This window comes from Rhamphochromis sp. 'chilingali' (genome assembly GCF_963969265.1).
Source record: "Rhamphochromis sp. 'chilingali' genome assembly, chromosome: 5".
NCBI classification, from domain to species: Eukaryota; Metazoa; Chordata; class Actinopteri; order Cichliformes; family Cichlidae; genus Rhamphochromis; species Rhamphochromis sp. 'chilingali'.
Window position 1 is genome coordinate 1354617 of NC_137932.1, and position 20893 is coordinate 1375509.

General features: G+C 42.6%; 1 protein-coding gene and 1 pseudogene across 2 annotated transcripts; both read left to right on the forward strand.

The window, feature by feature from the left end:
- Positions 1-612: 612 nt before the first annotated feature.
- On the forward strand, positions 613-3299 carry LOC308397456 (alpha-1-antitrypsin homolog; annotated as a pseudogene). Its single transcript has 4 exons — positions 613-1216; positions 1461-1726; positions 2862-3009; positions 3114-3299. The product of its transcript is annotated as an alpha-1-antitrypsin homolog (transcript).
- Positions 3300-12853: 9554 nt separating this feature from the next.
- On the forward strand, positions 12854-18150 carry LOC308397098 (alpha-1-antitrypsin homolog; the record flags this gene model as incomplete). Its single annotated transcript, XM_080882818.1, has 4 exons — positions 12854-13457; positions 13640-13910; positions 17688-17835; positions 17959-18150. 4 exons carry the CDS (start codon positions 12854-12856, stop codon positions 18148-18150), a joined length of 1215 nt encoding a protein of 404 aa, XP_080738944.1.
- Positions 18151-20893: the final 2743 nt, after the last annotated feature.

The following is a 20893-nucleotide window of genomic DNA, read 5'->3' on the forward strand; positions in this document are numbered from 1 at the left end:
GCTGGTAGCTTTGGGATCTGTTACAAGCAGCTTTGCAGAAATATGCTGTTATAAGAGATGCTCATGAAAATTCTACTTTTTTCATCTGATGAACTTGTCAGTAGTGGTTTTCAGTACAGCTCAGTAATAATGTGGCAATAGTGCAGTAAGGTGGAAATAAGAAAGCAATGATATGGAAATATTAAATCATTACTATGAAATTACAATGTAAAATCCAGGAAACTACCAAATAATATATTGTATCAGCAGTGGTTTTATCCAGAAATGTGGAAACAAATATACGCCATATATATGAGTCAAAACTCTTATATGTACCAATATACTGATAACAATATAATAACATGTTAGGAATAACATAGTAATATTTGTGGATCACAAAAGATGACTTGATTGTGACCTCATAAAAATAAGTAAATAAATAATGTAATAAGTAATATCAGCATTCTTCTTATTTTTAATGCCATATCCTGAAACTACCTGATTCAATCTAATTCAATGGTTTTAACTCATAAAGTCATGAAATTATGACTCAAGGACTGATGATGGAAAAACCTTACTTGGAGCTCATTTTGTATCATTTTAACTTTGCTTTTTGATCCACAGACTCTAAAGATGCATTTCTGTAGCTGTGCACTCATTGCACTGTTGCTCGCTGTAGCCTCGGCAGACCACCATCTCCACCACAACCGTGGTTCTGAAGACCATATGAGCTGCCACAAGCTCTCTGCTCCTAATGCTGACTTTGCCTTTGCCCTGTACAAACGTCTGAATGCGAGGACTGCTGCTGGAAACAACATTTTCTTCTCACCACTGGGCATCTCCACTGCCCTGTCCGTACTGTCTACTGGGGCCCATAGTGAAACCCACAGCCAGCTGTTCTCCAGCCTGGGCTACAGCACCTTAAACCAGACTCAGGTCAATGAAGCCTACCAACATCTTTTCCACGTGCTTGGACAAAGCCAGGAGAACCAAAAGCTGGATGTTGGCAATACCATTGCAGTGCACTCAGGTTTCAGTCCCCTGGAGAAGTTTCTGAATGATGTCAAGCAGCATTACTCTGGTGAGGTCTTACAAATCAACTTTACTAACCCTGCTGAGGCTGCAGATAAAATCAACAGACACATTGCCAATAAAACACAGGACAAGATCAAAGATATGGTGAACGATGTTGACCCTGAAACCATGATGATGCTCATTAACTATGTCTATTTTAAAGGTAAGCAGCCTGATCAAGTCTATTGTTAGGCTACAACAGACAAACATGGCGTTAACGCCATAACCATATTAACACGACAAATCCCCGCTAGCGAGTTAGGGTTAGCTTGCCTTAACTTGCTAACAAGGATTTGCTGCGTTAATGCGGTTATGGCGTTAATGTCGTATCAGCGAGATTAATGCTGACAGCACTAAGGCTGACACATCCCAATAATGTCAACACGACTCTCCACTGTGTCATGCAGGATACTGGGAGAAACCGTTTATTAGAGAATGGACACATGAGGACGACTTCCACGTTGACGGCAGTACCAAAGCTCAGGTTGACATGATGATGAGGATGGATTACTACCACTTCTATGAGGATGCAGTTAACCACGCTAGCATCATCGTGCTGCCATACAACAGTAACTATGATGATTGTCCTTCCTGATAAATTCTGGATGAAGACTGTGGAGAGAAACAGCAACAAGGACGACATAAGAAAGTGGCAAAACTCAGCATCTATGATGTAAGATTTATTGCATTATGTCTGAATATTCCTGCTTGCTAGTAGATGGAGACTGTTGTCAAAATGACCTATTGCTGTTTTATATCACTCCTGTTATTAACTTTGAGTGTCCAAGTACATTTACATTGATGCGTACTGTAGATGAAATGCGTTACAAGCGTATGATGTATTCATATAGTCTTTAAATCATTTTTGACCAGAATCTGTTCTTCAATGTGCTCATTCAACAGATATGTAGGGATGTTTTTGTGCTTTCCACAATGTCCATAAAGATGAGAAGCGTTCTGTATCATAGTGATGCTGAAAAACGAGTTCATACATTTATTACTTCCAGGCTGGATCGTTGTAATTCATTATTATCCGGTTATCCTAAAAGCCTTTCATTTCGTCCAAAATGCTGTCACGAGAGTACTGACAGAGACTAGCAAGAAGGAGCAAATTTCTCCTCACATGTGGTTCCAGGGGTATTTAAAAGTAGAACCTTCAGCTTTCAGGTTCCTCTTCTGTGGAACCAGCTTCCAGTTTGGATTTGGATTTGAGATTAGGCTAAAAACTTACCTTTTTGATAAAGCTAACAATAATAAGAAGGTAAGAAGTATGTAATCAGTTCCATTTGTTTGCCTGTCTGTTTGTTGGCAGGTAGCATTCACAGTTTTCAGATTTTGTGTGATGGTAGATAATAGCAGCTCAAACACATTTCATTTACATTGAATTTTGGAGAAAATTGGGTCAAGGTCACATCAAATGTAAAAATCTTTAGAAGGATTTGAATTCTCTGATTACTCTTGTTAGGGCTTCACCCTGAGATCATGGACAGGACCTCAGGGTGAAGAGGGCGTCTACTCTGGGAAGCTCAGAGTAATATTCCTAACTGTTGCAGATAATGTGGTGCTGTTGGCGTCATCAGAGCACGTCTTTCCAAATAAAAAGGAGTGGTTGGTGGCTTAGTGAGAACTAGATAAAACAAGAGTCAGAACCTCTCTTTGCAGGAAACGAGTGATGCGAAGTTGAAGTGGCAGATTTGTGTGGTGTCAGCAGTAATGTGGACATTGTAGTGATGAAGACTTATGATCCTGATCCAGTTAGTAAAAGAGGAACAACCTGTAATTTAACAGTCCGTTTTTCTATTTCTCAGGTATATAGATCTTACGATTCCAAAATCTTCTATAACCGCTGATGCCTCGTTGAAGAACATATTGCAGGAAATGGGCATAACCAGTGCCTTTGAGAACCATGCCGATTTCTCTGGTCTGTCCAATAACAGTCGGCTCAAAGTCTCGAAGGTGGGCAAACATTTCTCTTTTTGGTTCTGATTCTGAGACACTTAAAGACTCATTACAGAGTAAGAAATTAGCATCTGACCGTCTCCTTTCTTTTTCACCCACAGGCATCTCACAAGGCCACGCTTAGTGTCACTGAGATGGGAACAGAGGCAGCAGCCGTCAGCATCTTTGAAATGTTCGAAGCGCCACCAACAATCAAAATTGACAGGCCGTTCTTGGTTTTCATTTTGGAAAACTGCACTAAAAGCATCCTCTTCATGGGGAAGATCAACAATCCAACAGCTTCATAATTGCACATACTTGTGAGATGATATTAAGGTCACAGTTGCCATAATAAAGATCCTGTCATGATTAAAAACACTGACCTTTATTTATGAGGTTATCTGTCTGCACACGTTGATTTTCTGGTCAACAAAAACGACATTAGTGACATTTTCTTTCAGGTAAATAGCAAGTTTGGAAACATTATGTCAAATATTTGATTTATATTTGAAGGTTGCTCGTATAGAAAACTGTTCCGCGCGTATATAAAACAGGTCTGCGGCTCTGAACCGTAGTAAAGGGACCTCTGGCTGATACGTCGGGTTCGTGTCGGCTCGTAGCCGAAAAATAGCTTTACTTTGTTGTCTGGGTCAACTTTGCAGCGAGAGACAGAGAGAGGCGTTGAAAGGCTCCAACAGAACTTATTGTTTCAGAGGAAACACGAACACAGCGTACAGTCGAGTCTTAACAGCTTACTTACAGCTGGGCTCGTCAGGCTCTCTGTTTGGCTGCAGTGGTTATTATTATATTTACATGCTTCCAGCTCCCGTTTCTGCTCCGTGACAGCTCGTACTTTTCCTTTTTCTCCTCCATCGCTCACAGACACATCACGGGTCCATCCTCCCTGCAGCACGGACTACACTGCCCATCAGGCTGCATGCTTTAGGGTGATGCCTATAACACTCTATTGCCTTCATATTAAAACATTTTTTGAATAAAATAAATAAAAGTCTTTCTTCATGCAAATAGAGGTGACATGGGCCGTGAGGTTGAGACACAGACATGAGAGCCTCTCAATGTGTGTTTTGTTTGGGTTTGTTTGGCGTGGAATTACCAAAAATAGAGAGGGGACAGCCTAACATATGAAAACCTTTTATTTCAACAAAGTAACTGTATTCTGAATACCACCTTTTTAAACAGTAACTGTAATGGAATACAGTTGCTCATATTTTAACCGGTACATGTATTCCTTTACTCCCCAACACTTGTTGTGCCATCCTTGAGAGCACTACTGCAATCAAGTATCTGCAATAACTAACAATGACTCTTTTGATCCATTGGAGGAATTTTCACTCGTTTCTTTGTGACATTGTTTTAATTCAGCCACACTGGAGGATTTGAACCCATTTAAGTTCATGCCAAAGCATCTCAACTGGTTTTGAGTTACTTTTATTTTGTCCCATAGGACCAGGTAGGTTTGGCTATATTTTTCCCTTAATACAATTAATGATTAAAAAACAGCATTTTGTGTTTACTTTGAGAGTTTAGTAGTAAAATTAATCTGATGATCTGAGACGTGCAGGTGTGACAAATATGCAAAAATACTAAGAAATCAAAAAGGGGGAAAATAGACTCAAGGGACTTAATAACATGCCACTGCATTTCTTTGTAAATTCACTTTTTTGTTATATGCAAATGAAAACTCGTGTGTTGCTTTTCATTACCTTTTAAGGAATGAATCAGTAAATACCAAGAAACGTAAGCACAATACATTTTTGAAGTGAAATAACTGCAGGTAACAATAAAAGAATCAATCAGTAATTAGTGTCCCCCTTGATTTTGGCATTAATATACCTCCATATGGACAAGCATAATTTCGGGATGTCATCCTCTGGGGTGGCAACCCACACTTCAGTCAGTGCTGTCCGGAGTTGCTGCTTGTCTGAGGAATTAGATTCACTCTGTCACTCAAATGACTCCGCAGTTCTTCTGTGAGCATGAAATCAGGGCTCATTGTTGACCATTTCCCACCTGTCACATCAATGTCATCCAGCAACTGCATGGACACATGGGCAAGCACCGTCCTCCTTGTCATCCCTGTCCCTGATGCGAGCTGCCTAAATGACTGTCGCGCAGTAGCACTCACCTCCATTGTCATGAAGTGCTTTGAGCGTATAGTCAAAGCTCACATCACATCTTCACTCCCTGCCGTCATACTATCCAGACTAGTCATGAAACTTTGTGACCTGAACATCAGCTCCTCCCTGTTCACCCACGACTGTACAGCAACACACAGCTCCAACACCGTCATCAAATTGGCAGATGACACCACCATCATCGGCTGCATTTCTGATGGAGATGAGATGGCATACAGGGCAGAGGTGAGAGCCCTGACATCACGGTGCCGCGACAACAACCTGCTGCTCAACGTCAGCAAAACCAAGGAGCTCATCGTGGATTACAGGAGACTGCAGAGAGGAGGCCACACCCCCATCCACATCGAAGGAGCAAGGGTGGAGAGAGTCAGCTGCTTCAGATTCCTGGGCATCAACATCAGCGAGGATCTGAGCTGGTCACACCATGTTGGTGGCTGGACTGGAACAAAAAATCGGCCCGAGCATTTTGACTACAGACCGGCCGCCATTATAGGAAAAATCATAAAGCCTTTGAATGAAAACACTGTTGTGACAGTGATGTTCACTGTTCTGATGGTATATATGTATCAATCTATCATTCGTTTGTTGTAAGATTCAGATAATTATTTAATAAAAGTGAGACATTTTAAATGAGAATAAGAAAGAAAAGTGTTTCTTTGTGCCCTCCTCTCCCTGTTAATGCCCTACATGCCCCCCTGGCAACACTTTGCTAGATCCGCCCCTGCACAGTTACCAGCTGTCAGCTACTTAGAAAAGGATCCTGGTGTTATTAGTCTCTCAGAAACAGTTCATAACTTCAACTCATTCATGTCACCTAAAAGGTAAACCTGTTTCTCCATCACAGCTCTGATGATTCAGTAAGGACATCTCCTGGTTTCATCTTCATGTTTCCCTCTCACCACATATCCAAACCGACATCATGACCAGCAGCTTTACAGCTGTGGTTTCCTCTTTCTGGCGCAAAGTGTGCGATAAACAAACAAGAGAGAAAATCTTGATCATTGATCAGTTTCATGATTGAGTAGCAACAGGAGAGGGAGGGGGAGAGAATGAGAGAAGAAGAGGCCGCTGCAGCGTAAACACACAGAATAAATCCAGCTTTGTGTCTTTTTTTTCCATTCTAGCTGAAGTCCGGGACTTACAAGTCCGGACTACTTACGAATACAAGACGATTCCGTTTTTTTAAGGAGCCGTTGGCAACTCTACAAACTAACCTTATGAATAAAAATAAAGTTCACTATCAGTAACATCATAGCACCACCCAGCTGTATATAAACTCCCTCATGCTAGCTAGTAGCAGTACGAGTTATTGTAACTGACTGTAAGAAGTCAGCACAACAAAAATAAACTCCACCTAAACTTGGTTTATATCTGACCCAGATAGACTGCAGCTCATAACTTCTTACCTGACACTCGGACCTGCCGGCACCTCGGGTCTCTCCTCCTCTTGCCTCCCCTTTCCCTCATCCACCTGATGGCCTCCCCCACTTGCTAATGGTTTTTTTTTTTTTTGTGTCCCGTTTGGATCTTTAGCATCAGAATTGTTGTCTTAAGGCCAAGAAAGATGCCAAGCGGATTTATTTTACCAAGTGGATCATCATGGCCTTGCCATATTGGTCCATTTGATTGACCTTTATTATAATTATGAATTTATTTTATTTTCAGTTCCTACAAACGGGACAGACATGACTGGGGGATAGGACAGGGAGAAAGAATGAAAGAAAGAGAGGGAGAGAAAGAAAACCAAAGGGGAGAAGAGACGGTGAGAAGGGGGAGAAGAAAGAAAAAAAAAACACCTGGGTCACCTGTATGGAGAAAAAAAACAGAAGAGAAAGCAAACAACAAAGAGCAACATAATAAAAAAAACAGCACCATCACAATAAACTAGCTAGCAGTAGATATCAGTAGATACTAAATAATAAACAATATTGTGCAGCACGCAGGATAGACAGCGCACAATGTGCTTTGAGGCAGCAGCCAAGAAAGCTTTAGTCCGCGTCTGTGAATACCCGTGTGTACACCTGTGTGCATACCTGTGTGGATCAGCATGCTTGCATTCCAAAGGTTTCTCCATGTAACGATCTGCTAGAGGGTGTGGGGGGGCCACAGCCCCGTCCTCCAGGGCATGAAGCAGGTATGGAGGAGATCAAAACTCCAGACATCCAGAGGCCCCCAGAACACAAGAGACCAAGGAAGACCAACAGAGGGGCAGCCGCGCCACTGTCCCAGAAAGAGCTGAGGAGAGTCCCAGATGAGGGCTCGCCCAGCAGCCGCGGAGCAGAAGCCAGGGGAAAAGGCCCACTTGCTAATGTTACTGAATCTGTGGAAGCTCCGCCATAGCCACCACCAAACAACTGAGTTATTTTTACACATCTGCCAGCATCCGGCCAATCCACCACCTTTCACTGTTTATACCGTTACAAACCCCCCCCCAGCACATCAAAACGAAATATCACCATCGGCCCACCAAGTCCAGCTATGGCTGCATATGTGTTTAGCAGTAATTTCTTTTTGTAGAGGGCCAGCAAAACAACCGTTTTCGAGGGCATTGCCATATTGGAATCCCGACTTCTCAGACGAGGTTAACCAGAACGCCGTTTACTCGAGTGTGACATTATTCCCAGGTCCGTGTTTCGATTTCACACAAAGTAACGAATAACGACCCTATCTAAATCCCAGTAACGAGTAACGCGTTCCTGGTTTTGGCATAATAACTAGTTACCGTGCTCGTTACCACAATAATAACGTAGTTACTGTAACACGTTACTTAATAACGCGTTAGTCCCAACACTGGTTACAAATGATCTTCTTATGGCCTCTGACAGTGGACTCATCTCTGTGCTTGTCCTGCTAGACCTCAGTGCAGCGTTCGATACTGTCGACCATAATATCCTATTAGAGCGATTAGAACATGCTGTAGGTATTACAGGTACTGTAATAGACGTAGGCTGCCGGGGATTCCCATGATGCATTGAGTTTTTCCTTTCCAGTCACCTTTCTCACTCACTATGTATTAACAGACCTCTCTGCATTGAATCATATCTGTTATTAACCTCTGTCTCTCTTCCACAGCATGTCTTTATCCTGTCTTCCTTCTCTCACCCCAACCAATCACAGCAGATGGCCCCGCCCCTCCCTGAGCCTGGTTCTGCTGGAGGTTTCTTCCTGTTAAAAGGGAGTTTTTCCTTCCCACTGTCGCCAAAGTGCTTGCTCATAGGGGGTCATATGACTGTTGGGTTTTTCTCTGTATGTGTTATTGTACGATCTACTGTACAATATAAAGCACCTTGAGGTGACTGCTGCTTTGATTTGGCGCTGTGTAAATAAAATTGAATTGAAATGTCTTTGTGCGATGCAGAAAAGGTCAACGGATGGTCTCTACAGGAATGGTTCCCAGAACCTGAACCTGCATGGCCACCACAGCATCCTGCAGCAATATGCCATCCAGTCTGGTTTTCGTTTAGTTGCTCCATCATTTTCACCCCAAACACAACATGGTTAATAATACTGCATGTGTTGTGTATATATTCTAAATGTTGTTTAACATCTTCATCTTTAACCTCCTAAGACCCGGACTCTTCCACGACATGCATTTTTAATTTCTCTTTGATATTTGGGCTGATTGGGGCCCGATGAATGTAAAAACAAAGAATTACCAGATTTTTTTTTACCTTATTTTTGTTTTTAAGAAAAATGAGAGCCACATATGAGGATATTCATTTAAAATGTTGATAGAACAGTAGCAGTATAATGTCCTCGTAAGTGGATATCAGGCCCTTGTAGAGCAAAATTGAGTATTTTGGTCTAAATAACCCAAAATGTGATGTCCACATATGTGGATGCCAGGTCCTAGGAGGTTAAATAAATATCAATATAAAGTTTTGCTGTCTGTTGCCTGTATGATTTGCAAGTTCAGTTAAACATGATTGTTGAAAAGAAGGTACCATGTATTTCATGAAAAGGCTCCAGATTTCTGCTGTCTTCTGTTTTTTCGAACAGTTGTTTTCATTTCTTCACTCAGTTATTTACCTGTGCTGTTGAGCAAGTCTTGTTGCATGAACAAAGTCAAATTAATCAATCCAAAAGTTCTGTAAAGAGAGTGCTGATCTGTGTTAATCGTTAACAGAAATGTCAGCGAACTGTCTTTAATCTTGCTGAAAACAAAAAACAGAGTTTCTGGAAACTGCACTAAATAAGATGTTAATGGTAAGCATAAGCCTCCATTAATTGACTGCTTCTTTCATTCTTTTCATTCGTTGTATTTTATTACGGTGTTATGAGTTCATTCTGCTCTTTGTTTTTATCCGTATGTACAAGTCAAACATCTACTGTGGCAGAGACACTGACACACTGAACATTTTGATAAAGGTTTCAGTAACAGGTGACAGTGCGGCAATACGGCACAAACGAGAAGGGGAAGATATGGAAACATCAAGTTCTGTGCATTCGAGTTTCCTAATATTAAAATGATTTAAACCTCAAAATAAATAATTAATCATTGTAGATGTTCCAACATTTTAAGGATCAGATTACAACAATATAATATCGGAACTGATTTTATGCTTTTATCTCCAGCATTTGTCTTTGTTCATTTTTGGTTTCCTGTTATGTGGAAGCAAGTTTGGTATTTTCTGTGCAGAGAATCCAGCCTGACAAATACAGCTTTAATTCTATGTTAATAACGCATTCAAGCAAAATCCATAAAGTCTGATGATTACTTAGAAAAAAGTGAATTAATTTCTGTGTAATCAAAAACAACCAGGACTGCAAAATGCTAAAACTGCTACGACTTTGAAGTAAGTATAGAAAAGTTTCCCTGATGTTTCTGTTCTGCTGGCAGCAGGTTTTAAAAGTTTTACCAAAACATTACTTTGCTATTATTTTGTGGTTTTGTGCTGTGGCCGCCTGCTACCTACTTGCGGCTGACACCACTGCTGGTGCAGGATGTTACTTGCTTATTACTTGAATATTACATTGTTAATAAAGTGATAGTAACTCGCTATTTCCATATGTTTACCTTGTTTCCACCCACTATTGCAACATTACTGCTGTAATAGAGCGCAACCAAGTTTTCTTAAGGTGTACTGCTATATTTTTCTGCCTCTTTGACTGTAGGTGCAGATATTTTGCGTATTTCGAGGGGAGTGTGGCCATCATAGTACAACTGTAAGCTACTGTAATGGCAAATAATGTTTGAGTGATTCATTGAGCCACAGTAATGTAAGCTGACAGTAGATTAACAGGAAATATCTGTGAAGGTTCTCAGTCATCCAGGTCATTGTAGTCAAAGGAGCTTCTTCAGTTCTAAGTCCTTAGAACTGAAGAAGCTTCTCGGATGAGAGGTGAAACGTCTTCAAGCAACTTAAAGAAGTCCAGACGCTTTTCTTTAAAAGCTCCTTTGACTACATTACCAGGAAATATTTGGGAAAATGAGTCTGCTAAAGTATGAAAGATAAAGGTAAACAATAATAACTCCCTTTAGACTTCAGATACTGTAACTGCATTATTTCATTAGAAAATATAATTGTTCCACTCTGGAGGTGCCCCAGCTGAGAGGCAGTGAGCAGGAGTAGGTTACTTGTATCCCCCTGGTTCTCTGCCTGTGGTTCTGTGCCTTCAGGTTCGAATACCTTCAGGACAAGTTATCATTCTGCCCATGTAACACTGGAGTAGGGATGGGTATCGATTAGGTTTTATCCGATACCAGTACCAAATCGGTACTTTTGAAACGGTGCCGGTGCTCAAACGGTGCTCACACCGGTGCTTAAAGAATGGAGAACACAAACTTTGTCCAAAAACCTCTCATGTTCAGCTGTTTTTTTGTAAAAAGATAACAATGTTAGCCTTTTCTGCAGCTATGGGGCATATATGGTATTACTCTTGGCTGGAAGCAGTGCTTAAACAATGGAAAACACAAACTTTGTCCAAAAACCTCTCATGTTTAACTGTTTTCCACTTTGGTCATTTTAGCCTTTTTGGCCAGGGTGAAGGGAGTATCTGCCATCAAACAAGAAGACAGCCGCATGTAGCTATGATGATGTTTGCTAGTTCACCTTACATGCATTAATGTAATAACGTGGTTAGCCTACTCAACGTAAATTACACACGAACAACATGAAGCTACTCACGCAGAGAAGAACGGCTGCTGCTGCATCATCATCCTCATCATTTCTGCTACACTGGCAGGGCTAGGGGCCAGGACTCTCCTCTTTGGGTTTCTGGGGGATGTTGCTAACTCCGGGTCTGATAACAGGCACCACACCCGCAGTAGATGTGCTCGGTGTGAGGTCTCGCAACAAGCTATCAAATACGGCGCATTTCTCGGCTTTTAAAAAAAACGCTATGCGTCGCCAGGTGTTTCATCAGATTTGAGGTGTTACCTCCTTTGACAGTATCACAGTATCAGCTTAAAGCACTTGTTGCTGCTGAGTTTGCATCTTTTGCTGTGAAGTACAGCCAGACTTTTGACCGCTTCGCCTTGGGCATTTTTAATCTGTAGCTCTGCTCTAAAAGAACGTTCGTACCTGGACCCGCCTACTATCCTCGGAAAGGTAAAATGATTGGCTAGAATCTAAAGAGTATCACAGCTCAGGAAAAAAAAGCACCGAAAAAAAGCACCGAAATGTGCGCTGCTTTTGGTCTGGTTACTACCGTTTATGTCAGAACCGGTGCCATGATGGCACCGGATACCGGTACTCATCCCTACACTGGAGTAGCTCTTTATTCTCTTGAGGACATTCAAGGGATGGGAGTTTGCCCAACCATCTGTTTTGTGGACTTAGAGCAGGGCGGTGCTTCGAGATTATGAGGTGTCTGGCTTGTTGTTGCAGGCCATGGCGAGTGCCTAGTTTGTATCTTCAGCAGTAAACCGGACTTGCTTCCATCTCTGCTACAGCTTGTCACAATTCTGGTCATAATTCTTATGGACAGAATATTTCGATGTTGCACGGTGGTGGAGGATGTACACAACAATGATGGAGTTTTGTTGGCTTGATCGGGGGCAGTTTGCGGTCAAGTGTGAAGAAACAGAAATGAGAATCAGCACCATGGTTCTCAGAAGGAAAAGGGTGGGGTAGCTTACTCAGGCCTGGGTCTCAAGGTGTTGTTTATGAGTGAGAGGAGCGTGGAGCATAAAAGCAAAGCTGTCAATTTACCAGTCAATCTATGGTCCTATTGTCACAAGGTCCCATGAAGCGACCGAATGAACGATGTTGCGGATACAAACAACAGCACTGAGTTTCCTTTAAAGGATGTCTGAGCTCTTACTTAAGGATAGGGTGGGAGCTTTGACATTCAAAGCAGCACCGTTGCTCCTCCAAATGGAAAACAGCCAGCTGAGGTGGTACAGGCATCTGACTAGGATGACTACTGGAAACCTAGGTGAGCTGTTTGAATCTCATACTGGGAGGAGGCTACAGGGCAGGCCCAGGAGTTGCTGGAGAGATTATAATTTTTGCCTTGTTTGGGAACAAGTCAGTCTATCTCGGATAAGCTGGAAGAGGTGGCTGGGGTAAGGGAAGTGTGTACTTCTCTGCTCAGACTGCTGCCCCTGTAAAGGTGGTAGATGAAAGATTTAATTAGATTACTTCTTTTTACCAAAGGTTGAGGAATTATGATTTACAGATAGATAACTGCCTGTAATGAAAAACTTTAACTGGAACTCATTTTGTATTACTTCTTTGATTTCCAATCCACAGACTCTAAAGATGCATTTCTGTAGCTGTGCACTCATTGCACTGTTGCTCGCTGTAGCCTCGGCAGACCACCATCTCCACCACAACCGTGGTTCTGAAGACCATATGAGCTGCCACAAGCTCTCTGCTCCTAATGCTGACTTTGCCTTTGCCCTGTACAAACGTCTGAATGCGAGGACTGCTGCTGGAAACAACATTTTCTTCTCACCACTGGGCATCTCCACTGCCCTGTCCATACTGTCTACTGGGGCCCATAGTGAAACCCACAGCCAGCTGTTCTCCAGCCTGGGCTACAGCACCTTAAACCAGACTCAGGTCAATGAAGCCTACCAACATCTTTTCCACGTGCTTGGACAAAGCCAGGAGAACCAAAAGCTGGATGTTGGCAATACCATTGCAGTGCACTCAGGTTTCAGTCCCCTGGAGAAGTTTCTGAATGATGTCAAGCAGCATTACTCTGGTGAGGTCTTACAAATCAACTTTACTAACCCTGCTGAGGCTGCAGATAAAATCAACAGACACATTGCCAATAAAACACAGGACAAGATCAAAGATATGGTGAACGATGTTGACCCTGAAACCATGATGATGCTCATTAACTATGTCTATTTTAAAGGTAAGCAGCCTGATCAAGTCTATTGTTAGGCTACAACAGACAAACATGAATATTACATATATTTAAATAAAAAAGGTCAGCTTAGATGTCAGCTGATGATTGAAATATACTTTCAACAAGTAGTATGATTCATGCTGACACATCCCAATATTGTCATCACCACTCTCCACTGTGTCGGGCAGGATACTGGAAGAAACCATTTAATAGTGAAATGACACATAAGGCGGACTTCCATGTTGACAGCAGGACCAAAGTTCAGGTTGACATGATGGTAAGGACGGGATACTACCACATCTTTGAGGACAGAGCGACCCACACCAGCATCATCTTGCTGCCATACGAGAGTCAAACCTCCATGATGATTGTCCTTCCTGATGAAGGCTGGATGAGGAGTGTAGAGGAAAACATCAACAAGGACCATATAAGAAAGTGGCAAAACTCAGCATCTATGATGTAAGACTTATTGCATTATGGCTGATTATTCTTTCTTGGTAGTAGCTGAAGTGTGTTACCCATTTCTGTGTCTCATAAAACTGCTCTTAGCTTTGCTATTACGAGACCCAAAGTTTATTTACACTGAGAATCAGATGGATGAGCAATGCACTAAAGGTATAGAGTTTATTTGTGACCATTGGAAGGTTGTACACTTCTCTCCCTTAACGGTCGTCATCTTGGCTATAATTTTCTAAATTTTACCATGCCCACCCATGTTTTAAATGCACTTTAGAACAACACGCAGCAACACTACACTGAGCGGAAGGAGGGAGGTATGGGGTCTTCACACACCCCCATTCTCTGATAGCCATTGGGGCGGAGGGGCTGGACGGAGGTGTTGGCCGTCCAGTTGGGGTCTGGGATGCTGGGCCTCCCTGCTGCTGCAGGGCAGGGTCTTCCCGGGGGAAGGGTAACATCTTCTGGGTCAAGGTGCAGTTTCCTCCTCTGCGGGCGAGGGTACCTGGACCTGGGGTATAGAGTATGTTTGGGGAGTGTGATTGTGTGTACTGTGTCCATTTGTGTCTGTCTCCACATTGGTTGAGTGCCGAGTGTTTGTATATGTGTGCATGAGGGGGGAATGCAAGTTTGTGTCTGTGTGTGCCTGTTTGTCTGTCTATACGTCAGGTCGGGTCTCAGACTCCACCCCTCTGGGAACATCTCAGCCCCTCCAAAGAATGGAGGCCTATCTCCCCTCACCACACTCCCTGCCGGTGGCTGATGCCCTCAGGCGTAGGTGCGTTGGTGGATCTTGTTTCTTGGGGTGCTTGGGTATGTACCGGCTCACTCCCGGTGGCTGCATGGCAGGGCCTGCCACCCATGGCTCAGTCGGGCCCCTTCCGGGGGGTGGGGGTCTTCAGACTTCCAGCCTCTGGGCCTGGGGCTCAGTTCACTCTGGCACAGCTGGCTGCCGGCAGAGCAGCCCTCCTCTGGCTTCTGCTCTGTGGCTGCTGGGTGACCCCTCATCTGTGGCTCTCCTCAGCTCTTCCCAGGAGGGTGGCACGGATGTCCCTCCGGCGGTCCTCCTTGGGCTCTCGCACTCTGGGGGCATGTAGATGTCTGGGGCCTGGATCTCCTCCATGCCTGCCCTGGGGGACGGGGCTATAGCTCCCCACACCCTCTAGCAAACAGGTGTCGAACTCCAGGCCTCGAGGTGCCGGTGTCCTGCAGGTTTTAGATGTGTCCTTGATCCAGCACAGCTGATTTAAACGGCTAAATCACCTCCTCAACATGTCTTGAAGTTCTCCAGAGGCCTGGTAATGAACTAATCATGTGATTCAGGTGTGTTGACCCAGGGAGAGATCTCAAACCTGCAGGACACCGGCCCTCGAGGCCTGGAGTTCGACACCCCTGCTCTAGCAGATCGTTATGTGGAGAAACCTTTTGAATACAATATGCCTGTGAAGGTTCTCAGTCCTCCAGGTCATCGTAGTCTAAGAAGCTCCTTAGCTTTTTGAATACAAGCGTGCTGATCCACACAGGTGTGCACACGGGTGTTCACAGACACAAACTACACCTTTCTTGGCTACTACCTCATAGCACATTGTGCGCCGCGCTGCACAACAAAATTCAATATTTAGTATTTACTGTTATTTACACTTAGCTAGATTAATGCGATGGTGTTGTGTTTATTATGTTGCTCTCTTGTTTTGCTTGTTTTCTCTTTTTTTCTCTCTCAGCAGGTGATCCGGGAGTTTCTTTTCTTTTTAAGTGTCCTTCCTCACTCTCCCTCTTCCCCCCTGCTTTTCTTTTCCTTCATCTTTCTTTCTCCCTTTTTCCCCCCAGTCATGTCTGTCCCGTCTGTAACAACAGAAAATAAAATAATAAAAATAGTAACCATAAAGGTCGATCAAATGGACCAACACGGCAAGGCTGTGATGATCCACTTGGTAAAGAAAAATCCGTCTTTGTTGGCTTTCAGACAACAACTGTGACGGCTAAAGAAGCAAACAGGCGCAATGGGCAGCTGTGTATCAGGTTTTGATGCTACGTGTTGTGCCATCGTTTATGTAGGTTAAAAAGTAATTCCCATTGTATGTAGAATAATCTAATGTTGTATATGATCAGATGCACAACAAGCTAGAAACATTTGCAGATGTGGCTACTTGTAGGATTGTGGAGTCAAAATGATCATTTTGCAATAGTAGAACAACTTTCTGTGTTTGATTAGTATAAATCTGCACACTGTGTAAGTTCAACACTGTATATTACGTGTACTAACAGAACCCAAACCGAGGAAAAGTGTGTTCTTTGTTTTGGTATGATGAGGTAACACTGAAATATCTCAATATTACATGAATAAATGTGAAAGCAGGGCTGGGCTCGGGTCATGTTTGGGCAGAAGAAATGCTGACCTGGACTGGGGATATTTTTGGGTTATGGAAAGAGCACTTTGAGGAACTTTGAGTCTGGTGACCCGAGCGTTTCCTATATCGCCTGTGCATTTAAAAAAACAAGTTATAGCTTTATTACACTGCTGGAAAGGAGGCTCTTGGCAATCATTGAACCTTCAACCAGATTGTTACCCTTTGCAGGACTTCTGGGGTATCATGGCAGGCTGACCCTCCAGTATACGTGTGTTTCGTTGACTTGGAGAAGTGACTGAGGAGACGTATTTGTATTTTTTTGTGGACGATGTGATACTGTTGGCTTCATCAGAGTGTCACCTTCATCATGCACTGGAGTGGTTTGCACCCAAATGAAATGCACCCTCTGGTTTGGGAGAATGAGGCTGCGTCTGTCACAATTTGCCAGTGTAGTTGACAGGATGTGCATCCAAATGCAGGACTCATGAGAAGGAATGGAAATGCAAAGGGGAGACTTAAAGAACTCTTTGAGTGGTGTTGAGTGGAGCAGCTCTGGGTGCTGGCCACGGAACCAGCAGAAGTGGGAAGCCAGGTCAGGGGCTGGCTGTGAAACAAATCAACCCTGGTGGCTGAGATGAATGTGGATGATAGGGATGGAGGGTCTGATAGGAGACCACTGAAAGCTTTGTCCTTTGGAGGCTGAGGGTCTCTGCAAAGACCCTCTGGCAGCACAGCCAGAGATCAACGAAGGTGTAGAAGACCTTCTGGTGGCTGTTACAGGCCGATGATCATGTAGAGAATTTAGGCGGCTTGGCTGCAGGCCGATGTAAGTGGTGAAGACCCTCAGTGTGGCTAATGGTAAGGGTGATGGGACACCTCTCAACTGAGAGCTGAACCAAAATGAGACAGGTCTTTGGCTGATTAACACCCCGCTATCGCCAAGAGAATCCGGAGCAAGGAAAACACACTACCAAGTAGTAAGGATGTGCACATACAGCAGGTGGGATCAGAGACTGGCAAAATAAAAAGGGAAGAAACCAACCTACAGTGAGGGAGACCTAACAGCTGCACACAGGAAACACAGGGAAGGCAGCAAAAGCTGATATAAGGATTATAATAAACACAATTACCAAGTACTGAAAACAAAACCTAGAAACAAAAACCATTTCTTACAAAAGCAGTAAAGAAAAGATCAAAACACTAAGTCAATGACCCAGAAACAATTCCAGCTTCAAGCAAGAGAGCTAAAGTATCGTGCAAGCTTCCTCATGAGTGATGTGAAGGTGGTGTGTAAGCTGCACTGGCGGATTGGCGTCAGCAGGAATGCGGGTGTTGTTCAAGACTGTTGCAGTGAAGATTGAGCTGAGCCAGTTAGAAAAAGATGGAACCACCAGCAGTGTAACTGTATAATTATGGTTTCTCTGTTTCTCAGGTATGTGGAACTTTATATGCCAAAATTTTCCATTGCCACTAATGCCTCCTTGAGGAATATATTGCAAGAAATGGGCATCACAAGTGCTTTTGAAAACACCGCGGATTTCTCTGCTGTGTCAAACAAGTTTCCACTTAAAGTATCAAAGGTGGGCGAAGTTTCCTTTTTACTTGTTTTTAGGGAACAGGACTAGAGCATGCCTACTCTTTTGGTTAAACTGAATTCTGAGAAATTAGCTTTGATCTGCCCGCTTTCTTATTTTTTCCCACAGGCATCCCACAAGGCCACGATCAGTGTCACCGAGATGGGAACAGAGGCAGCAGCCATCACCATTTCTGAATGGATCCTACTGACTACACCAACACCCGTCAGAATTGACAGGCCCTTCTTAGTTTTCATTGTAGAAAACTCGACTGGAAGCATCCTCTTCATGGGCAGGATCAACAAACCAACAGCTTCATAACGGCACACAGTTGTGAGATGACACGTTTGATCACAGTTGTCATCATAAGGATCTTTTCATGATATAAAAGACTGAGCGCTCACACTAAACACATATTTGTCAGTCTGCACACACTAATTTATGTGGTCTACAAAGTAATATTGAGGACATTTTGCTCAGGTAAAAAAGAAGAAATCTTAAGACTACCATAGTTTTAACTAAAAATATTGATACTAAATAAATGAGAAATTTGCTGTGGTTTGTTTCTGAGATATTCCACTAAGATGTGGCTCATAGGGCAAGAAAACTAGTTACTAAATCCCAGACTTACAAAGACACTCTGGGGTTTACAGAAGCCACTTGCTCAGTTTGGGGGTCACTGTCCCGACTGCTCCAGGAAAATCTCTGTTTAATTCTCCCTCCAATGGGAGAAGGTTATTATCTAACCCGCTCGCTGACATTAGATGCCGAGTAGCATTTCAACAGATTCTAATAAATATTCAGAATATTCTCATCTCTCGTCCACTTATGAATGAATCTGAATAAGTTGCACGTTTTTAAGGAACAAATGTAGCAAAAATATGAAAAATCAAGATCCATATGTGAAAACTGATGTTTAATTGCACTCTCTTTCTAAAAAAAACTGTCAGAAGGTTCAATAAACATTTAAGTTTTAAAAAAATGTGAATATTCTTGTAGTTATTTCATGTTTCAGGCTGTTCAAGGTTAAAAAAGGAAGGGAAACTGCTCAGGTGGACATCAACCCCAAATCTACGATCAAATGAACTCAAATCCTTTTAGGCTTTGAGTTAACAGTTTGGCAGTTTTTAATGAAACCTGTTAAAACAAGTTAAAGACTCATTTGGGTGTCATTCTGACCTTCCATCTTTCCCTGATATTATTTTGAAATGTGAGAGAAATGGTAAAAGTAGTTTAAAAATAGAGAGATTAACTGTTGTATGTCCACATCGTGCAAGTGTTGACAACATAGGCGACAAACAAGAATCCCCATATTATCCAAACATGCGGTTATGATTTTGTGAGAGTGTCTCATGACACAATGACAAACAAGCATTTTTAAAAGAGAGTTTTTCATTTGATTATATTTTATATGAAGGATTTTGCAAAAAATAGGACTGGCAGGTTTATTGAAAGGTTATCTAATTACTTTTTTTTAACTTGACCATCACTGTATATACAGCATCTATTATTAACCCATCCATACACGCCCAACCTTCTATGCTTAAGAGCTTTCTATCTAACATTGACGATTCTGGATGCATCAGAGAGCAACTTTGGGTTAGTATCTTCCCCTACGGATATTTGCTGACTGGAGCAGCCGGGGATCAATCACCAAACCTCTGATTAGTATCCAATGATGACCCGCTCTAACTTCTGATCTACAGCTGCCCCAGAAACCCCATAAAAAGAGCATGCACCAGTCTCTGCTTCTCATGCTGACTTTCTTTTTTTAATTCTTATTAGGGAATAATGCTAGAACATTCCCACTCCTTTACTTTTGCTGGACTCTACAGCAGCGGTCTCCAACCTTTTTTGCACCACGGACCGGTTTATGCCCGACAATATTTTCACGGACCGGCCTTTAAGGTGTCGCAGATAAATGCAACAAAATAAAACTAGTACTGGTACCGAAAAAAACAAGATTTATTCATAACACACGTGAAAAGACCCAGGGAAACAGAGTTAACGATAAAAACGATAACAAAATAACGCTGAAAACCGATAAAAACCCTGAAAACCAGACATTTCACACCTGAGCCTCAGCTCTCGCGACCCGGTACCAAACGACTCACGGACCGGTACCGGTCCGAGGCCCGGGGGTTGGGGACCGCTGCTCTAAGACACTAAAAGAGACTAACAGTGGAGTTAGAAAACAGCCCCAGACTGCCCCCTCAGTGTCACTGAGACAGGAAGAGATTCAGCAGCCATCACATCTCCAAAGCTTGGCTCAGCCTTCCACCATCAGTCAGAAATGACGGGCCCTCCTTGGCTTTCATTTTTGAAAACTCTGCTGGGAGCTACTGTTCATGGGCAATATCACCAACCTGACAGTTATATAACGGCAGCTGCTTGTGAGATGATGCCACTGTAATGATGTCATTTTGAGGATCACGATTGAAAACATTATTTACATTATAGAAATATTTGTAACGGCTACCAGTCTTCACAGAAGCATTTTAATATTTGACTAAATTACTGTTAAAAACGCTTTGCTTAAGTTAGTAATAATAATAACTTTATTTATGAAGCGCTTTCAAACAAAGTGCTGTACAGCTATTTGAAAATAAAGAGATAAATAAATAAAACTGATGCATATCAATACAAGTTAAAAACACCAAAACACTTAAAAACAATAAAAAATGTAAAAAACAAGTTACATAATAAAGCTGTAGAACATGAAATAAAACATGTTGTTTATGGATTAAACTCATGGAAGCATCATTCCAGCATTTTTTAAATAAATCAACTAACAAATAAAGAAATGTCAGGTTAGCAGATTAGATGGATTCAAACTTTTGGGAATTAACTGGTGAATCCCAGAGGTTTCAAAGGGTTGTAACAGATTCAGATGGGACAGTACGTGCCCCCCACGGCCATCGGCCTCAAACAGCCCTTTGCTCTTTGACCCGTCAGTGGAAAAGTTGCAGCAGAGTGTTTACACATTGAGTACACATACACTTTGTCTCTCTTGTTGGCGCTGACATACAATCGCTGCTGTAAAGAAAGTTGGCAGGACGTTTCC